The sequence below is a fragment of the Sorex araneus genome, chromosome X, assembly GCF_027595985.1.
Source record: "Sorex araneus isolate mSorAra2 chromosome X, mSorAra2.pri, whole genome shotgun sequence".
NCBI classification, from domain to species: domain Eukaryota; kingdom Metazoa; phylum Chordata; class Mammalia; order Eulipotyphla; family Soricidae; genus Sorex; species Sorex araneus.
The window spans coordinates 38,613,667-38,629,679 of NC_073313.1; the positions used below are offsets into that span (position 1 = coordinate 38,613,667).

Consider the following 16,013-nt stretch of genomic DNA (forward strand, 5'->3'; position numbering starts at 1 on the left):
AGTGTGAGACACTTTTTTTTATGAGACAAAGGTGATGCAGAAACTTGTCCATTTTATTTTTATTTTTTTGCTTTCTGGGTCACACCTGGCGATGCACAGGGGTTACTCCTGGCTCTGCACTCAGGAATCACTCCTGGCGATGCTCAGGGATGCTGGGAATCGAACCTGGGTTGGCTGCGTACAAGGCAAATGCCCTACCCTCTGTGCTATTGCTCCAGCCCCGAAACTTGTCCATTTTGTATGACCAACAAATAAAGGAATTGGACATGCTTATCATGTTTATCCAAGACAAGAGAAGTCTCAAAGAAAATCAGATATTGTCTTCATGTATTGGTTGACCTGTTTTATGGGGAAGTGAATGTCTCTTCAGAGGGCATACATTTATAAGATTGATGTCAAGGAAAATGTTCAGTGAACTGTCCTTTAGAAAGCACTCAGTAGTCAAATCTAACAAAAACATATTCCTTTTCTTGAGATTTAAAATATATACCAGGGGCCGGAACGATAGCAAGGAGGAGAGGGCATTTGCCTTGCACTCAGCCAACTTGGGTTTGATCCCATATGGTCCTCTGAGCACCACCAGGAGTTATTCCTGAGTGCAGAGCCAGGAGTAACCCTTGAGCATCGCTAGGTGTGACCCAACAAGCCAAAAAAATACAAATAAAATAAAATATATACCAAATACATATTAAATACCTGAAAAATGTAGTTTTAAGATTTCTTAATCCTAGCGTGTCATAAAAATCCTCCTTAAAACTGTTTTTTCTAAGGCCTATCTTCTGAAAATGGGTGGAGACCCTATGTGGAGTCCTATAAATAAATGTTGTGAAAAGTTTATGGTTGCAGACAAATTTGGCAGTAGTAAGAGTTATTCTGAACACACAACAACCCAAGATTAATTATTTCAAAATTAGCTACATAATGAATCAAAGTGTTTCTGGCAGTGTTCATACATGTTTCATTTCTAGACAAAAGGCAGTCACAAATGGAAAATGGAAGATCTAGGTACTGATGCTACTAGGTAATGATTCGAAGAGTGTGATCAGTGTGACGAGTCTTACCTGGGAATCTATTACACAAGTAACTTCTTGGCCTTATCCCAAACCTGAAGTCAGTGACTCTGGGAGCTGGGCCCAGAAATCTTTGTGATAAATTATCTGGGAGAGTGTGCTGTGTCTGAACTATGAGAAGCATTGCCAAAATATTATAGTAGTATTCTATAACTCAGCAGTTTCCTTCACAGTGCCTTCATTTTTTTATTATTAAAGATCGCTTCTAATGATACTCAGTGACTCATATATTTTATAGATGATTATTCTAATGAGATTATAAAGGGAATAAACACTTATGAAAGTCTTAAATTATTTTTCAAATTAATATAGGTGCTGCCTAGCTTATATCAATTTAAGCACTGTAAGCACTGTCATCCTGTTCATCCGTTTGCTCGAGCAGGCACCAGTAATGTCTCCGTTGTGAGACTTGTTGTTACTGTTTTTGGCATATCGAATACGCCACAGGTGGCTTGCCAGGCTCTGCTGTGCGGGCAGGATACTCTCGGTAGCTTGCCGGGCTCTCCTAGAGGGATAGAGGAATCGAACCCGGGTCCGCTGTGTGCAGGCAAATGCCCTACGCATTATGCTATCGATCCAGTCCAATATTTTAAATACTCCTAAGTAATCTGTAGCTTATTTAGATATATAATATGTAATGTATCTAAATATATATTTATATAATGAAATAAACCTTAAATACATTACTATTGCCATTTTTGATGGAACTTTACATTTATTTCAAAATATTCCTTGCAAGGGTTGACTTTTTCTTAATTATCTTGAAGTATCTGTAATGTACTTTGTCCTGTGTCAGTGTACTATGAGATTAAGGAATTATCTGATTCTTTGCATAAGCGGAAATGAAACTCTGGTACCACTGTATTATCTTTTCAAAGAAGTACTACATTTTAAGGAAAATGTAATTGAAGTATAGTTTTTTACTTAAGTAAAACGTTTAATTTAGAGGAATAGGAGAGAGAGAGAGAAGAAAGAGAGGAGAAAGAGAATAAGAGAATATGAATGGATTGTTTCTCCTGATAATGATAACGGTGTATACATGAGACCATCTTTAATAGTAAATCACAGTGCCACAATAAGGATGCAACTGTTTTAAAAACTTCAATTGGGATTGAAGTCTTAAATTGGTTTTCTTTCTTGGTTTTTTTGGACCACACTTGGTGGTGCTCAGGGCTTACTCCTGACAGAGCTTGGGTTACCAGACATGGTAGAGATTGAACCTAGATCAAGCTCCTGCATGGTTCCTTAAGCCTGTACTATCTCTGTAGCACCTTTCCTAAGGCAGGACCTGCAGTGTAAATTCAGGCTGGAGTTGGAAGTGTAAAACAGCATAATCACTCATAATATTATGCTTTCACAGAAAAAAAAGGAAGTAAGTTTTGTCTATAAAGAGATAAGCGCTCAAGAGAAAAAAAATGTACCAAGGCATATCCTCAAAATAAGCTTCTGCTTCTTTCTCTTCCAACAGGAAGCTCCATGTGGAAATAGAATTTAATCGTGTATTTTCTCCCATTGTGTGGGATATCTATCTCCTTGCACAATGGCATTATGATTTGGAATACACAGTCTTACACAAACATCATGTGATTCTCTCAGTTAAACCTGTAAGGTAGTGTACGTAGTAACAGATAAAGAAATAAGGATCAAAAAGGGTAACTTGCTCTTGGTACAGAGCTTAGAGTTTAAAATGAAATCTATTTCCCAACGAGCTAAATGTTAATAATCATGAGAGAGAGCAAGAGAGAGAGGAGAGGATCAATCAAGGGAGAACATGAGCTTCTCCAAAGGGGAGAGAGATGAGATATAGGCAAATGTACAGTGTAACCTTTGCCTTATTTTACTTGGTGGGAGTGTTTTGGGCTACATCTGGTGTTATTGGGGAATTGTTCCCTTGGCTCCATCCTCAGAGGTCACTACTAGTAGCCTCTGTTGCAGTGTATAGGGATCAAACCTCAAGGCCTGCCAAATACAAACTATGTGGGAGACCCAGGCTTGATAGCTTACAGCCCTTTGAACCCTTGCTCAACTTGATTCATTTTTGTGGGTATTATAAATGTACATTTTAAATGTCGATAGTACCTCTAAGTCAAGCTGAAGAATTTCAGAATTTTTGAAGGGACTTTGATATATTAAAATGTTACAGTATATTTTAACATATGTACATATAGAATAAATATATCGTTAGTATTCCTTGCAATAAAGTATGGCCAAATTTATCTCACTTTCTTAAAAGAGCTTTGCCATCTCTGTTTCATACAAGTACATGTTCTTTGGTTATATATTATTATGTCAGTTGAGATTTTATTTTTACTTAGGGATCAAGACTAATAGTTTAGAAAGAAGAATTTTGACTGCTGGTATCCAGCAGCAAAAGGTCCTGGTATCCTCTTATAGCCATGAGTTTAAGTAGTGGTATCATTATTACTATATTTAAACACCCATGGTAGATAGAGGTTTGCTAAGGTCCAAATATAACATAGTTAATGATGTCACTGTCCCACTGTCAGGACAACTGCTACTTAAAGGACCTGTTCACATGATAAGGAAGAGAACAGATGTGATGGTTTGGAGCTAAATGATATTTCATTGTTGACTCACAGAAGAAATTTATTCTTTTGACTGTATTCTAAAGAGAATCTAGTTGTTTTGATTTTGCATACAACTTTCCTCATGTTTTTTAAAACTATAGTGTCATTTTTATCTGTTCTCTCTCTTTAGTTTTCCTCACGGGCGAAAAGGCTAATTCAATATTAAAACGCTACCCAAGAGCAAATGGGTTTTTTGAAGAAATAAGACAAGGCAACATTGAACGTGAATGCAAAGAAGAAGTCTGCACGTTTGAAGAAGCCAGAGAAGCTTTTGAAAATACTGAGAAAACCGTAAGTATATTGGCAATTTCAAATGATTCTCAAAAATTGGTCTGCCTTCTTGATGTCTCTATGAAGATTATATTCCCAAATTGTTACCAGTGAAAAATTAACAACCAAAGAACTCTGAATGTGGCATGTGCCTCCTAACACTCGCTGGGTTGGAGAACTCTGTTCACTTCCCTGTGGATCAAGACTGTCTTTGAGGCTCCATATTTCACAGGACTCTGCTGAACTGAACTGTGTCTTTTTAGGAAGGGGGAAGCCTTTGATTCATGGGAAACTTTGTTCTGGAACATCGTAGATCACATCACCTTATTCTGCCTCATAACAGAAAATAATGAGGAGGAAGCTCATGGATGCTGACACTATTTTAATGTGCTTCGTTTCTTATCCAAAAGAAAGACATACACAAACTCCCCTCCCTGCTGTGTAAGACTACTCCTGTTCACTCTGTTTCAGACGGCAGACTAACCAAAAGACAGTAGTGATGGAAAAGGCACAAAGCCATTCTACAGAAATTCCATTCTAGAGATAGCTATTATATGAATTTCCTCTGTGCCTTGAACATAGCATTACACGCTGAATACCTGATGTCATATTTACTAAAGGAACATGAGATATGTTATAGGAGCAGTGTCTATAGTTTTGTTTCGCCCTTAGCATGTGGCTCAGTGGTAAAGCACTTGTCTTCCAGGTATGAGGCTGGAGTTTGATCCAAAATATCACCTCACACAGCCAGGTGCAGTCCTGATGGCACAGTTTCCAGGACACTGCAGCCAAATGTGTGCAAGCACAACTACTCAATGAAGGATCTCTGGTGAATAATACAACCAGGTGTTTGAGCATCATAACTAAGTCTGTGAGCGCCACAATTAAATGTTTGACTTCTGAACTAACAACCATAATGGCAACAACAAAGGGATGGGAAAGGAATCACATAAATAATAATGATTGGCAAGAGAAAGAACTTAAATGAATGGAGTGTATGCACATTGGAGCTCTGGGTTTGATCTCCAGTACCACATAGTTCCCTTGGGCCAGAAGTAATTCACCAAGTACCACTGGGTATGGCAGAGAAGCAGAAAATAGTATTAATAATAATAATAAAAATGATAATGGGATTGAGCTCTTGTTATAGAGAACAACCCTGGAGTGAGAGAAAGGAGTGCAAGCAAAGTTGATCAGAGAGCCATCAGTGTTCGATTTCAGCATGCACAGCAAAAGCAAAATTATTTTAAAATTTATAAGCTGTAAGTATTTTCATTATCATTCTTATTTTATTTCAAGGCCACACCCACCAACACTCAGGGTTTGCTCCTGGTTCTGTGCTCAGGGATCACTCCTAGCAGGCCTCAGGGACATATGCAGTTTTGGGGATCGAACCTGGATCACATGTGTGGATGGCAAGTGCCCAACCCACTGTACTATATTTCTGACCCATCATTATTGTTTTTCTGGTGTTTCTTAAATAAATCATGCAGTAAAAACAATGAAGAGAATATATCATCCACAATCCCATCATGCAGTCGGTCACAAAGCACTGTTGATTTTTTTTGTTTTTTAAGTTATTATTTTATTGGACTGGAGCGATAGCACATTGGGTAGGGCATTTGCCTTGCATGTGGCCAACCCAGCTTTGATTCCTCTGTCCCTCTCAGAGAGCCCAGCAAGCTACCAAGAGTACGTAGCCCACACGGCAGAGCCTGGCAAGCTACCCATAGCATATTTGAAATGCCAAAAACAGTAACAAGTCTCACAATGGAGACATTACTAGTACCCGCTTGAGCAAATTATTTAGGCAATATGATTTACATACAAAGTTTTTGATTATAGACTTTCAGGTACTCAAGGTTCCAACCCAAATCCACTAGTAGTATCAACATCCTTCCACCAGTGATTCAAGGTTCCCTCCCTCTCCCTATCCCGTTTCCTTAGCAAACTTGATTTTTTAAAATTTTTTAAAATTTTTATTTATTTATTTTTTATTTTTAAATTTTATTGAATCACCGTGAGATAGTTACAAGCTTTCATGTTTGGGTTACAATCTCAAATGATCAAACACCCATCCCTCCACCAGTACACATTCCCCACCACGAATATCATGGGTATACCCCCACTTTCCCACCCTCCCCCTGCCTCCATGGCAGACAATATTCCCTATACACTCTCTCTACTTTTGGGCATTATAGCTTGCAACACAGACACTGAGAGGTCGTCATGTTTGGTCGATTATCTACTTTCAGCATGCATCTCCCATCCCAACTGGTTCCCCCAGCCATTATTTTCTTAGTGACCCCTTCTCTATTCCATCTTCCTTCTCCCCTACTCTCATGAAGCAGGCTTCCAGCTATGGGGAAATCCCTCTGGCCCTTGTATATACTGTCCTTGGGTGTCAGCCTCACGTGATGTTATTCTATACTCCACAAATGAGTGCAGTCCTTCCATGTGTGTCCCTCTCTTTCTCACTCATTTCACTTAGCTTGATACTCTCCATGTTTATCCATTTATAAGCAAATTTCATGACTTCATCTCCTAACAGCTGCATAGCATTCCATTGTGTAGATGTACTAAAGTTTCTTTAACCAGTCATCTGTTTTAGGGCACTCGGGTTGTTTCCAGATTTTGGCTATTGTGAACAGTGCTGCAATGAATATATGGGTACAAATGTCATTTCTACTGTGCTTTTTTGCATCCTCGGGATATATTCCCAGAAGTGGTATTGCAGGGTAATATGGAAGCTCAATTTCTAGTCCAGCCTTTCTGGAAAACAATATGGACATTCTTTCAATTTTTTTTTATTTTTTATTGAATCACCATGTGAAAAGTTACAAAACTTTCAGGCTTAAGTCTCAGTCATACAATGATCAAACACCCATCCCTTCACCAGTGCACATGTTCCACCACCAAGAACTCCAGTATACCTCCCATCCCACCCCCAACCCCTGCCTGTGTGGCTGATGATTTTACTTTACTTTCTCTTTACTTTGATTACATTCAATATTTCAACAGAAAACTAACTATTATTATTTGGAATTTTCCCCCAACAATCAGACCTGCTGAAAAGGCATCATTTGATAATTTGTTTTCCACTACTGAGAATGAAGAGCATATGAGGTTTTAGATTTCTGGTATTTTAGTAATTAAGTCAAGAGAAATTTCTGCCAGAATTCACATCACTGGAAGCTCGTACCTCTGTTTAGTGGGCCTTATGGGATGGCAGTCGCCATGCCACAGCGAAAGGAAAGGCCGAGAGAGAAAAACCTTTTCCCTCCCAGGGCAGCATGGGGCCGTAGCTTAGTTCACAGTTTAGAGGCATTTCTGCAAGAGATTTTTCTTTTTTTAAAAAAAGTACCTTATGACAATTTGGGTCACATGTTTACAATAGTGTTTACTCTTCTGTTTTTGATTTAGTTAACCTCACCTCTACACCAGCAGTGTCCCAGTCTCTTGATCAATGCCCTTAGGTTATTGCCGATCTGACTCCTCATTCCCTCTCCTGACATGCACACACCCCTGCCTTGGCATTCTTATTTATATAATTCAAGACCAAGAGTTTGCCATCATTTGACACCTTCCAGTTTCTTGTCACTCTACACATACCTAATCAGTGAGAGCATTCAGTACTTGTCCTTCTCTTTACTTCACTTAACATGGTATCTTCAAGCACTAACCAGGTGTCAGTGAACTGAAAGGCTTCGATTTTTTTGTTGTTTTCATTTTCATTTATTTCTTTTTAATTGAATCACCATAAAAATACATAGTTACAGAGTTGTTCGTTATTGGGTTTCAGTCATACAATATTCCAGCAAGTGCCCCTTTATCAGTGTACATTTCCCACCACCAATATACCCAGTTTCCCTTCCACCACCCGTTTCCCCACCTGTCTCTACAACAGGAACTTTTCTCTCGCGTGCTCACTCTATTTTTCTCTTTTCTTTTGGGCATTATGGTTTGTAGGTGCTAAAAGATTATCATGCACACCTCATTACCTACTTTCAGCACTCACTTTTTGTCCAGAGTGATCATACCTACTATCACTGTCATAGTGGCCCCTTCTCTGTTTTAAGTGCCCTCCCCTGCTCCCAAATTGTGGCATGATTGCAACTGAAACAACCTGAGTCCTCAAGAACAGAAAACTGGATAAAGAACTAGGTACATCTAAACGATGGAATACTACACAGCCACCAGGAGAAAACATCATGAAATTTGCTTTTAAATGGATGTACATGAAGAGTATCATGCTGAATGAAATGAATCACAAGGCTAGGGACAGACATAGAATGATTGCATTCATTTGTGGAATATAAAAACATAGTATGAGACCAATGTCTTTTCTTAGGGCTGCATAGTGTATAAGGATAAGACTGACTGCTCATCGATTTGTTCAAGCGGGCACAGTAACATCTCTCATTGAGAGACTTATTGTTACTGTTTTTGGCATATGCAATACGCATGGGTTGCTTGCCAGGCTCTGCCGTGCAGGCTCGATTCTCTCAGTAGCTTGCCGGGCTCTCCGAGAGGGGCGGAGGAATAGAACACGGGTTGGCTGCGTGAAAGGCGAAAGCCCAACTGCTGTGCTATGGCTCCAGCCCATACTGTGTGTATATATATATATATATACACATATACACACATATACATACATATATATATATACATAATTTATTTTCTTGGAAAGGGGCACACCCAGCTATGCTCAGGACTTACTCCTGACTCTGCTCAGTAATCCATCCTGTTAGGGCTTAGGAGACTTTATGGGGTGTGCAGGGATCAAGTCCTGGTCAGCTGCTTGCAAGGCAAGACTATGGGTGAATGGGCATCAAGGCTTCATTTCTACTGGTGAGGTGGGTGAGGGGTAGAGCCATATATCCAAAACATAGACTCAACAACACTGAAAACATGAGATCTAAGCTGCAACCACTGAAACTTTATAATGTACCTATCAAGTTGACAGGCAGGGATGGGGCGGGATTCGGTTGGGATGGAATATGGGAGCACTAGTGGAGGAAAATTGACACTAGTAGTGGGATTGATATTGAAATATTATATGCCTAAAACTCAGCTATCAATAACTTTGCAAATCATAGTTCTTTAATTTAAAAAAGTAAAAAAAAATAATAAATTTAAAAAGAGCTTTATAAAGGTTACCACAACTTCTTTTTTAAAATTGAATTACAGCCAGATATACAGTTACATTGTTCATAATTGGGTTTTAGTATCTCATGTTCCAACACCCGTTCTTGCACCAGTGTACATTTCCCACAACCAGTGTCCCCGTTTCCCTCCCCTGCTGTTGCAGGTGTCTCTTTCCCTCTCCCCTTTCCTCTCCCCTCCCTCCTTTTAGGCATTATGGTTTGCAACACAGATACGGAAATGTTATCATGTATGTCCTTTTACCTACTACAACACTCAGTTCTCATCCATACTGATCATTTCTAACTGTTGCTGCCAATCCAGTCCTTTCTCTATCCTAACTGCCCTTTGCCCCACACACACTTGTGGCAAGCTTTCAACCACTGACCAATCCTCCTGGCTCTTGTTTTTACTGATCTTGGATATTAGTTGCCTACCATTTTTTTATATCCCACAAATCAGTGCAGTCATTATATATCTGTCCCTCTCCTTCTGACTCATTTCATTCAGCATGATACTCTACATGTCCATCCATTTATAAGCAAATTTCCTTACTTCATTTATCCTAAAAGCTGCATGGTATTCCATTACCACAACCTCTTTATCCATTTATTGTTGGACATTTGGGTTGTTTCAATATCCTAGTGAGTTTACTGAGCATGACAATAAACATAGATGTGTGCTAAGTTAATTTTTCTTGTGTTTGGTGGGGGATATTTAGATACCAAGAAGTAGAATTACTAAGTCACATGGGAGATCTTAAGACTTTTTTTTTATTAATCTCCACACTCTTTTCCATAGTGTCTGAATTACACAACATTACCACCATCAACTAATGAGAGTTCCTTTTTTACCACATCTACACCAACACTGGTTGTTGCCTATGTTTATGATATATACCATTCTCACAGTCTGAAATGATACCTCATTAATCTTTTGATTTGGATTTACCTAATAAGTGAAAAAGAACACATTTTAATGTGACTGTTGGGCATGCATATGTCCTCTTAATGGAAATGCCTATTTATCTCCTCTCCCTATTTTTGTGATGGGTTTGTTGGTTTCTTTGTTGTTGAGCTTTTGGTGCTTTATATGTCTTAAATACAAGTCCTTTATCTGATATCTTGGGTTTTTTTAATTTTCTTTTTAGCTTTTTTTCTTTTCTTTTTTTTTTTTTAATTTTCTTTTCAGGCTGGAGCGATGGCACAGCAGGTAGGGCGTTTACCTTGCCCGTGGCCGACCCGGGTTTGATTCCTCCGTCTCTCTTGGAAAGCCTGGCAAGCTACCGGGAGTATCTAGCCCACACAAGCAGAGCTTGACAAGCTACCCATGGCGTATTCGATATGCCAAAATCAGTAATAACAAGTCTCACAATGGAGACGTTACTGGTACCCAGGATGTTTTCTACCACTATCTTGATTCTGGGAAACTGATATTATCAATATATGGAAAAAAGAAAAATAATTAACAATAGCTAATGTGGCCTAATTCTTTGGGGCAGGTCTTCTCCAAGAAGAGATGCTGGTTTCTGTTGGTCCTGCTAAGACTTAAGTACATGTCACTGTCACTTTCATCCCATTGTCATCAATTTGCTTGAACCGGCACCAGTAACGTTTCCATTATGAGACTTGTACTGTTTTTTTGTTTTTTTTGCATATAGAATACACCACGGGTAGCTGGCCAGGCTCTGCCATGCGGGCGGGATACTCTCAGTAGCTTGCCGGGCTCTCCGAAAGGGACAGAGGAATCAAACCAGGTCGGCTGCATGAAAGGCAAACACCCTACCTGCTCTGCTATCGCTCCAGCCCCTGCCATTACTCCAGCCCCAAGACTTAAGTACATATTTTACTGAATTCAGGCTTAATCATACTAGAAAACCTTCCTCTATAATCTGGTTATAGAGGAATTCACAAAATTTCTTCTAATATATATGAGGTTTTATATTTAGATCTGATCCACTTGCAGTCTATTTATTTATCTTACAATTTTTATTTGGCACTGTGATTTACAGTCCCATTAATAATAGAGTTACAGCCTACCTATAACAATATCCCAGCACCACACCCACCACCCGAATTATTCTTGAGTTTTGTGGGAGTTATGGAACTGATTACATGGTTAATCAATTGCCAAGCCTCCCATTATTATACAACCTCACTTGGTCTTATTGATTTTAGTTAACTTTGGCAGATATATGTAATTTCAGTATGTTTCCAGTTGATATCAGGGTACTTTTATTTTTAACATTTTTAACTAGTTGTTGTGGAGGCACTCCAGGGGGTACCCATCAGGATAGTCAGTGACTCCTGGAAGTGCTTGGGGGAGGGATTAAATGCCAAGGTTTAAATCCAGGATATCAGATATGAAAAGCATGTACTGTACGACTTGAACCACATCCCTAACCCCAAACCAGGGTTATCAAGTCAATTGGCCCATCATTCTCCTAAAATTCTATTAACCATAGTTTCAATTTCAGAGGATTTGGGGGATATATTTTTAGAATAAGTTAAAGACTATTGATTTTTAAAAACAGAATGTTAAATTTATTTTTGAGTTTCTTATTTGTCTTTGGTTTGGGGGACCACACCCTTGTACTCAGGGCTTACTCCTGTCTCTATATTCAGGGATCACTCCTGGTAGTGCTCATAGGACCATATGTAGTGTCAGGGATTGAACCCAGGTCAGCAACTTGCAAAGCAAGTGTCTTAACCATTGTAGTATCTCTGTGGCAGATTACATCCCTCATCCTCAACCAGAGTGCCTACATGTGTGGAGTGCTGAAGCAAGCCCCTGGACCACTGTAAACAGGGCCGGATCTTTCTTTCAGGGGCAGGGGATTTAGTCAAAGTCTCAGGCCCGCTACTGAGACCCCAACAAGTTCAAAATGAGAAATTGACATCAGCACAATCTATGTATAAAAATCTATGCCATTTTATCATTTATATAGGTTCGTATAACCACCACGACAATTATGATGCAGAATTCTTTCATTACCACAAGATTCTCCCTTAACCACGTCTTCCCTGGAACTATCATAAAATCCTAGGTATTTCTCACTTCTATAACTCTGGCACTGGAAGAATGTTATATAAATGAAACTATAAAGTATTTTGATAATGACTTTTTATACTTAGTACAATGATCTTTAGATTCATCCAAGTTGTTGTGCATATTAATAGTTTATTTTCTAATTGCTGAGTAGTATTCCATGGTGTGGAAATATACCAAGATAGGTTATACCATTCACTTGTTGAGGAATGAATGCACATGTTGTTTCCATTTGGGGGCCTTTTTAAATAAAACTGCTTTCACTATTGCTGCAGATTTTTGCGTAGATACAAGTATTAGTTAAATCTTAAGAGCACAATTCCTAGGTTGTATGTATATGTAGTTCTTTAGGTCAGAACACTTACATATTGATTTGTCATTGTACACATTACTGTTTTATGTTACCATAAAGAGTCTGAGTTACCCAATTTCTTTCTCTACTTATTAACACTTGGTGTTGCTATTTAAATCTATGATAGTTATGTAATGATATTACTTTGTGACTTTAATTTCTATTGCTATTGATGTCAAACACCTTTTTATGTGCTTATTCTAGAAATACTTACATGTTCTCTTCTCTGAAATCTTTCCCATCTTTTGCGTATTTTCTAATTGAATTATTTTTCTCATTGAATTGTGAGTTTGTTGTTCTAGATACAAATCCGTTGTCAGATAATGACAGGTGGTTCATCGACTATTGCATTCCATATTAATTGTATATCTTACTGACCAATTAATCTTTTGGGGGGAGGGCATACCTGTTTTGGCCTGGGAGTCACTTCTAGTGGTGCTTGGTGGCCAGGGACCACTTGGAGCCAGGGATTGAACCCCTGTCTCCTGCATGCAAAGTATGCACTCAGCCTGTTCAGCTCTCTCCATCCCCGATCTCTTTTATTGTTTGAGTTAGTTTCCTCATTAACTCTCAAGGTAAACAGTGTTTTTATTTTTTTCTGAGATTTTCTTTGTTTTCTAGACAGTGTTTTAATACTTCCCTCTCTGTCCCTTGCGCATCTGGGTGCTTCCTATAGCATTCTGTGTCCACAGAAGCAGACAAGTTGCTGCCATTCTAGAGTCCTAATTTATATCCCAGAGGGCTATCCTGAACTGTATCCCTGTATCATTACATACTTTCTCAACATTTCCTATTCAATATTAATATGGCTTTTAGACTAAACCTAGACAAATTTGTGCCCCTGCCCCAGAAATCTGCTTTTACCACAGCCTTTTTAATTGTCATTTATTTAAGTGCTAACTCTGTTTGCTGGGGTGCAAGCCTTATAGTCATCCCCAATTTCTCTTTTTTGTATACCTACCCCAACTGACAACAATGTTGTTCTTACGTAAAAATCTACTCAAGGAAGAAATACAAATGGCCAAAAGGCACATGAAAAAATGCTCTTCATCACTAATCATCAGGGAGATGCAGATCAAACCAACAATGAGATATCACCTCACATCACAGAGACTGGCACACATCCAAAAGAACAAAAGCAACTGGTGTTGGCGTGGATGTGGGGAGAAAGGGACCCTCCTTCACTGCTGGTGGTAATGCTGACTGGTTCAGCCCTTTTGGAAAACAATATGGATGCTTCTCAAAAAATTAGAAACTGAGCTCCCATTTGACCCAGCAATACTAGTTCTGGGAATATATCCTGGAGATGCAAAAATGTATAGTCAAAATGGCATCTGCACTTATACGTTCATTGCAGCAGCACTGTTTACAATAGCCAGAATCTGGAAAAAACCTGAGTGCCCGAGAACAGATGACTGGTTAAAGAAACTCTGGTAAATCTACACAATGGCATACTATGCAGCTGTTAAGAAAAAATGAAGTCATGAACTTTGCATATAAGTGAATCAACATCAAGAGTATCATGCTAAGTGAAATGAGTCAGAAAGAGAGGGACAAGATTGCACTCATACGTGGAATATAATGTAGCAGAGAGGTACGAGCTAGCAATGATGCAACTTCTGGCAGAAATTTCTCTGGACTTAGTTACTAAAATACAAAAATCTAAAACCTCTCAGCCTCTATTGTGGCCACATGACGTCATATCTCTTCATTCTCAGCAATGGAAAACAAATTATCAAATGCTTCCTTTCCAGCAGGTCTGACTTTGGTGGGGGGGGGACTCCAAATAATAATAGTGAGTTTTTTGTTGAAATATTGAATGTAATCAAAGTAAAGAGAAAGTAAAGTGAAATTTATCAGCTTGGGGGGGCTGGGGGGTGGGGAGAGGGGGAGGTTTACTGTGGTTGGTGGTGGTGGAATATGTGCACTGGTGAAGGGATGGGTGTTTGAGCATTGTGTAACTGAGACTTAAGCCTGAAAGCTTTGTAACTTTCCACATGGTGATTCAATAAAAAAAAAATTAAATTAAATTAAAAAATAAATAAATAAAAAGAAAGAGTGCACTCATCTGAGGAATATAAAGGAACAGAATGGGAGACTAACACCCAGGAATAGTTGAAATAGGTACCAGGAGATTTGCTCCATGGCTTGGAAGCCGGCCCCACATGCTGGGTGAAAAGGCAGCTCAGATAGAGAAGGGAAAACCAAGTAAAGGGTGTTTGGAGGACCTGCTCGGGATGGGAGATGTGTGCTGAAAGTAGGCTATAGACTGAACACGATGGCCACTCAATACCTCTATTGCAAACCACAACACCCAAAAGGAGAGAGAGCAAAAGGTTATGCCCTGCCACAGAGGTGGGGGGGGTGGGGGTGGGGGGAGGAATACTGGGATCATTGGTGGTGGAGGGATGGGTATTCGATCATTGTAAAACTGAAATGCAAGCATGAATATTTGTAAATCTACAACTGTACCTTGGGCTGGAGCCATAGCACAGCGGTTGGGCTATCGCCTTTCACGTGGCCGTCCCAAGTTTGATTCCTCCGCCTCTCTTGGAGAGCCCGGCAAGCTACCGAGAGTATGGAGCCCGCGTGGCAGAGCCTGGCAAGCTACCCGTGTGTATTGCATATGCCAAAAACAGTAACAATAAGTCTCTCAATGAGAGACGTTACTGGTGCCCACTCGAACAAATCGATGAGCAACGGGATGACAGTGAAAACTGTACCTCATGGTGATTCACTAATAAAAAAAAATTTTAAATGTATTGAGAATCTAAATACTGCTATGCTTCCCTGTCTTTTACCCACTTCCAGCCAAGCTATCTTCTGTTTAATATGGTTTCTTGACCCTCCCCCATAACTGATTTGGAATCTCAATGTTAGATTCTTTTTCTCTCCAGTGACTTCCCATCTACCTCAGCAAATATCAGGGTTCAGAGTAACCCACAAAGCAGTACAAAATCAGTTCTTATCCCTAAGTATTCCACACCTCCATGGCTATTACTTCATTATCAGATCCCCTGTCGTGCTCCGCCCCTTCATTCCACTGTGCTGTGGTTTTCTTGTGATTCTCTCTGACATCTCACAGGCGCTCATAAACATGCTCCTCAGTGTTAGAACTTCCTCTTTCCTCTTCCAAATAGACATGTCTGAAATGAAGCACTACTCAAGTTCTCTCTCACTGAGGAAGTATCCTACCTTAAATTAAAAACTTAAATTGAAAAATCCTGAATTGTTTTTCTTCCCACCTCTTATCACATTCTGACATCTATTTATTGTGCTTTTTTAAAAAATTGCAGCTCTCCCCTTCCCTTAGAACTGCTCTTATGGCAGCAACATTTCTTGCCTGTTTTGTTTGTAGCTATGGTTCACAGTTTCAGAGTTGGCACATAAAAGCAATTGAATAAATATTTTATGAAGGAATGAAAAAATGGATTGGCACAATACGAAGTACATTTAATTCATAGAAAAGATATGACTTAAAATTTGCTCACACATTAGCTTATAGAGGTAGGCTTAATTTAAAATGTTTTTTTAAAATAG

At 39.2% G+C, this 16,013-nt stretch overlaps 1 protein-coding gene across 1 annotated transcript in view; it reads left to right on the forward strand.

Moving 5' to 3' along the window:
• Positions 1-992: 992 nt before the first annotated feature.
• The window catches only part of LOC101547654 (transmembrane gamma-carboxyglutamic acid protein 1), a 38,643-nt gene continuing 23,622 nt past the window's right edge, over positions 993-16,013 (forward strand). Inside the window, 3 exon segments of the mRNA XM_055121068.1 lie at positions 993-1,021; positions 2,539-2,674; positions 3,785-3,949. Of these exon segments, the coding sequence (XP_054977043.1) occupies positions 993-1,021; positions 2,539-2,674; positions 3,785-3,949 (330 nt within the window).